The 6,154-nt window shown below is 46.1% G+C and overlaps 1 protein-coding gene across 1 annotated transcript in view; it reads right to left on the reverse strand.

The window, feature by feature from the left end:
- ZNF200 (zinc finger protein 200) overlaps nt 1–2,915 on the reverse strand; it is a 15,245-nt gene extending 12,330 nt beyond the window's left edge. Inside the window, exons 1-3 of the mRNA XM_017511150.2 lie at nt 2,426–2,915; nt 880–1,208; nt 187–292 (exon numbers count right to left, since the gene is read on the reverse strand). Of these exons, the coding sequence (XP_017366639.2) occupies nt 187–292; nt 880–1,129 (356 nt within the window). The 5' untranslated portion in view covers nt 1,130–1,208; nt 2,426–2,915. The remainder of the gene's footprint in view (nt 1–186; nt 293–879; nt 1,209–2,425) is intronic.
- Nucleotides 2,916–6,154: the final 3,239 nt, after the last annotated feature.

The raw sequence follows: 6,154 nt of genomic DNA on the forward strand, positions 1-6,154 counted from the left end.
GTTTTAGTAGAGACAGGGTTTCACCATGTTGACCAGGATGGTCTCGATCTCTTGACCTCGTGATCCACCCGCCTCGGCCTCCCAAAGTGCTGGGATTACAGGCTTGAGCCACCGCGCCTGGCCCAGTATTGCATTTTTTTACACAGGTTGTCCAAGCACAGAAGGTGATGCATTCAGGCAGTGAACGGGAAAACCAAACCCACCTCAGGGTTAGCTTTCAAACACAGAGACACTGTCTCTTGTTTTTGTTGGATTCCTTTGGGCAGAAGCTTCACCAAGGGACGAGGATGCACTAGGGATAGAGGAAGGTGTAGTTAGTGAAAAAACTCAATGACTCTAACACAGAGACCCCCCCATAACTTGAGGCCATGCTGTCCTCATTCCTTTGACAGGTAACACATGGCCTTTTCTACTCCTGTGAGCCCTTACAGAGTTCAAGCCATAAACTCCACGGTCTTAAACCTATGACATCTCCCTATTGTGAAAAGAACGACTTCTCTAAGCACCTTTCAAAATTTCCCAGAGTATTACTAAAGGAGAGCTTGGGGCAATGCAAAATGTGAAGATGCCCAGAAAAAGCACAACATTTCTAAAATTCCACATACACCTAACTCAGTAATTCACCTGATTTATTCTAAAAAGACATTTCCCCCAGAATGTTTGGGTAAAACTGACACTACAGAAAGATGCACACTGTTTATTCTGTGGCTTTACCCACAACCAGCACTTGAGAAGTACTTCCTCTTTCCAACACTAGAATTGACTCCTTTTACAATATACACCATCCTAACTTCAATTCATTACTAACATAGAAGCCTATCTCAGACCCCAGTAGTACCTCTTCCTTCTCTTCCAGTGAAACAAGCATAAGGTTCTCACCTCTGTTCTGAAGTCTTGAGCTCACATCTTTCATAATAACCAAGGTCTCCTTGACTTTCTGACTGGGCTGGACCAGGCTTGGCTTGGGCAAGAAGGTGAGGAAGTGCTCCAGCACTAGCTGGTGGATGGTCTTGGGCCCATTAGTGGCATCCCGACGTAGGTCTTGGCCCAGCTTGGAGTCTGGTGGAACTCTCAGTATAAATGACCGCTTTGGCTTTGGGGGCATAGGAACCACTTTTGCAGTCATCATGCCTTGCAAACACACACCACTCGTTTCTGGGGGCCTCCAGAGCTACCTCTTACTGGAAGAAATCTGCTAGAGAGCCAAGCTGTAGACAGAGAAACCAGGGATTACCCATAAGACCAGGGAGGACATGACTGCACTCCAATACCTGGCATGGATAGTAAGGCTACAGGAGATCTAAAGAAAACAACAGCTGGGGGAGGGAAATCATAACTGAAATGCAGTATATGAACAGGATATGCTTAGGAAAATGTGAAAGGAAGATCCTGAGAATGAAAACCAGAGACTGAGCAACCCTCAAGGGCCAAAGGGAAGGGAGTAAAGGTGGCGGGGAGAAGGCCAAGGTCCAGCCTCCTGGGAAATACGAAGTGTGGCCTGGCACCGGTGGCTCACGCCTGTAATCCCAGCACTTTGGAAGGCCCTGGCAGGTGGATCGCTTGAGCCCAGGAGTTCAAGACCAGTCCGCGCAACATAACAAGACCCTAACACACACACACACACACACACACACACACACACACACACACACTCTCTCTCTCTCTCTTTTTTTTTTTTTTTTTTTTTTTACATGTATCTATACATAAAAATTAGCTGGGCATGGTGACGGAAGCCTGTTGTCCCAGCTACTCGGAAGGTGGGAGGATTGCTTGAGCCCAGAAGGTCGAGGATGCAGTGAGCTGTGATCGTGCCAATGCACTCCAGCCTGAGTGACAGAGCAAGACCGTGACTCTAAAAAAAGAAAAGAGAAAGGAAAGGAGGAAGTCAGGGAAGGGAAAGAAAATACAAGGAGAAAGAAACAAAGAAAAGAGAAATACGGCGTGTTAAACCCACCAGGAAAGGTTAAATCAGGCCTGGAGAAAGAGCAACGGGCTAGAAGACGGGAAATCTGGGGTCAATACCGAGGACATCTGCCTAGAAGTACGCTGGTCACTGAATCTGGCCATACTGTACCCCTCGGACCGAAGCTCCCTCCGCTGCCTTTTGGGAGGCGGAGGCGGTTGGCGACTCTCCCGGGGAGCAGACGCAAGGCCAAGGAGGGGTCCACACACCGCCTGCCGACTCCTCTCCGGCGTCAAAGCTCTGCTGAGAGCGGCAGACGACATCCCACTAGGGCCCTTCGGGCCAGGCTCACTCTGGGGCCTCTCCGCTGGTCAAGGAACACTTTTACCATTAAGCCCAGCGGGCGCCCCTGCCTGAGGCGCTAACCAGGCTCCCTACCCGGCCTTGCTCCCTCAGCAACGGACACGCTCCGCTCCCCAGAGGCGGCCTCAGCCTGGTTCCCGCCCTCAAAGAGCCCCTCACCTCTCGGGGCCTCTGCAGCCCCTGAGCGTTCGCTGGGGACGGCTCAGAGACTCAGGCTCCGGGGGAGACAGGAAAACAAGGTGCGATTGGCCAAGCCCTCCCCTCACCCTTCCGAGCGCCCTCACAAGCCGCGGCGACCATTTGTGCGCGCCGCCGCCAGTTGAGGACGCCAGGGACGCAGTGCCTTCTGGGAGGCCGGGCGCTCTGCAGCTGTGACGTCACAACCGGTGCTTTGTTTCCGGTGCAGAAGCCTGGTCTCCCCGTTCGGAGCGCGAAGTCTGAGAAGGCGAGGCTTGAGGCAAGCCAGGGGAGCTCTCAGGGCCAGAGGGAGGCCAGGACGGCTGCAGCCGGTCTCTCTGTGGCTCTGCCTCGAAGGCGGAAGGCAGGAGGCTGGCTCCGGTCATCTATGACGGGCTGGCACCACTCCAGCTACGGCCACTCTAACCCCAGGGCCTACTGGGAAGTGCAGTTCGAATGCAAACAACCAACGAACAACCTCAGGCGCGGCGGTTGGGGCGGGACAGGACCCCACCCCTTGAGGCTTCACCGGAAGCGAGCTACCTCTCGGACTGGAAGATTTGCATCACCCCTCCACGGTTTCCGCCTTCTACTGCGGTTTTCCAGTAAAAAGACTGCGGAGGTGGTGAGGGAGAGCCCGGCATACGACTCCGTCTCTGCTCTGGGGACTGCCATAGGGTAGAGCTAGGGTAATCTGCGTTGCACACTCCAACTTGCTAACTTCTACAGCGGCTGTCTGGTTTTTAAAGAAATGCTAATTGACCGTCTCCTACTGTTTCCTTTCTCATTTCAGCTTCCTACGGAAGCCGAAGAGAGTTCTGTCTTTGTGCGTTGTTTTCATGCTGGATTCATTCCCCAGTGAGGCATTGATCAGGGTTGGGACAACTTGTAGGCAGGGATGGCCTTATTTCTCTGTGTAACACTAGCCTTCAGAAGGTTGACAAAAGTAAAAGTATAAATGAATGTTTCTTCTTAATTATAGCTATTTAACGATGGCTTAAAATATGTTACAAAGAAACGAGTATGAAAACTGCGTGGCACCAAGATACTGTAGAAAAATAAGGAATGTCTGCCTTTTCAGATCAAAATTTACTAAAAAGCCGCCTCTAATCAGAGCAATATGGTTTGAACTATAAAGCAATACAGATAACTGAGATGTCTTGAAGTAAAATATAAACCTGTGTGATTGTATTTTTTAAAACCTTTTTCTTGACTCTGTTAACAAAGGAGAAATAGACTGGAAGATAGTCTTAAAGATTAGCTACACAAAGGATTAGACATTCCCAACAGGAAATGAGCCCCTACCAACTGACCAAAAGCAAAGGCAATGAGGAGCTCTTCCCGAGAGAAGGAAAACTAATTGGTCATTAACATTTGAAAGGATACTTAACCACACTACTAGTCAAGATTATCACTTAAAAGGAACAACAGTTTTCACCTGTCAAACAAAGAAGGTGGATAAATAGGCACTCCTTTGTCTGGTAGTGTGGTGTGTGAAGTCATCTTGTAATACATATTAAAATTAAAAGTACACATATGTACCCTTTGACCTTCAGTCTCATCTGTGAATGTGATATCTACAAATTTCTTGTAGAATTCTTTGTAGTGACAAAAACTAGAAATGACATGCATGTTCCTACATAAGGAAATGAATAAATTGGTGCATTCATACTCTGGAAATTACATAGTTATGAAAAACAATGGATTGGAACTATATGTACACCTGGAGGGATGGCCATAAAATATTACATTTAAAAAGTTTCAGAGCTACATATATTATGCGTAATTATATTTTTGGAACAAACAAAACACCTTGTGTATGTTTGTGTTGAGGGATACACATTAGAGTAGTAAAATGGTTACTCATGGGATGGCCAGGCGCAGTGGCTCCTTCCTGTAATCCCAGCACTTTAGGAGGCCTGAGGTGGGCCGATCACTGGAGGTTAGGAATTGGAGACCAGCCTGGTGAAACCCCATCTCTACTAAAAATACAAAAACTAGCCGGGCTTGGTGGCGGGCCACTGTAATCCCATCTACTTGGGAGGCTGAGGCACAAGAATTGCTTGAACTGAAAATAGAGAAAAGGGGAGATTACACTGTTTTTTCATTTTGTCAGTTCATTTAATGAGCAAGTGTCAATCTGGTAACTAAAAATAATAAAACATTAAAATAGCTGGGCGTGGTAGCTCACGCCTGTAATCCGAGCACTTTGGGAGGCCAAGGTGGGCGGATCACAAGGTCAGGAGATAGAGACCATCCTGACCTACATGGTGAAACTCTGTCTCTACTAAAATGCACAAAATTAGCCGGGCATAATGGCACACACCTGTAATCCCAGCTAGTCTGGAGGCTGAGGCAGGAGAATTGCTTGAACCTGGGAGGCAGAGGTTGCAGTGAGCTGAGATTGCGCCATTGCACTCCAGCCTGGGAGACAGAGCAAGACTCCCTCTCAAAAAAAAAANAAAAAAAAAAAAAATTTTTTTTTTAAAAAAACAAAATAAAAAAATAGAACAGTAAGCCCAGGTGTGGTGGATCATGCCTGTAATCCCAGCACTTTGGGAGGCTGAGGCGGGTGGATCATCTGAGGTCAGGAGTTCGAGACCAGCCTGACTAATGTAGTGAAACCTTGTCTCTACTAAAAAATACAAAATTAGCTGGGTGTAGTGGCATGAGCCTGTAGTTCCAACTACTTGGGAGGTTGAGGCAGGCTAATTGCTTGAACTCAGGAGGCAGAATTGCAGTGAGTGGAGATCGCAGTACTGCACGCCAGCCTGGGTGACAGAGCGAGACTCCTTTGGGGCGGGGGGAGGAAGGAACTATAAAGGTTCTTAAAACAATTTGATAGAATCCTGTTTTTATAATCTAATCTGTCAAATAATTGTCATAAATGGATTTGAAATGATATAAATTAAGGGTGTAAACAATATATATCTCTATAAATGCCTTTTAACATGAAAAGGTGGTTGTCACATATAAAGAAATGAAATTTAAATTAATAATTACAAAAATAACCAGTATTCTGAAAGCAAATTAATACAATTATTTAACAGGGCAATATGGCACTTCCTATTTTAAGAAGTAAAATGTTCATAAACATTGTAACATTGAATTCTCAACTTATTTTAAATAAAACCACACAGTTGGTATAGTTGGTTTGAAATGTTACAAAATTGGTTACATCAGCCAACGATTTGGGAGGCCAAGTTGGGTGGATCACTTGAGGTCAGGAGTTCGAGACCAGCCCGGCCAACATGGTGAAACCCCATCTCTACTAAAAATACAAAAATTAGCTGGATGTAGTGGCACTCGCCTGTAGTTCCAGCTACTCAGGAGGTTGAAGCAGGATAATCGCTTGAACTCAGGAGGCAGAACTGCAGTGAGCCGTGATCGTAGCACTGCACCCTAGCCTGGGTAACAGAGCAAGACTCTGTCTCCAAAAAAAAAAAAAAAAAAGCTAAAAATAAAAATTTGTACCAAAAAAAAAAAAAAAAAATGGTTAAATCATGATATGTTTATACAGTGGAAGCCAACAAAACCATTAAAAAGAGATAAATTAAGTGACAAGGCAAGTTATAAAACAGTATGCATATCTCAAGCAATTCCTAGATAACCACTTATTTAAAAAAAAAAAAAACAGTATGCATAAGTCGCTTTAAAAATAAAATGTTCGGCTCACTATAACCTCCGCCTCCCAGGTTCAAGCAATTCTGC

This window comes from Cebus imitator, unplaced genomic scaffold (assembly GCF_001604975.1).
Source record: "Cebus imitator isolate Cc_AM_T3 unplaced genomic scaffold, Cebus_imitator-1.0 Scaffold444, whole genome shotgun sequence".
NCBI classification, from domain to species: Eukaryota; Metazoa; Chordata; class Mammalia; order Primates; family Cebidae; genus Cebus; species Cebus imitator.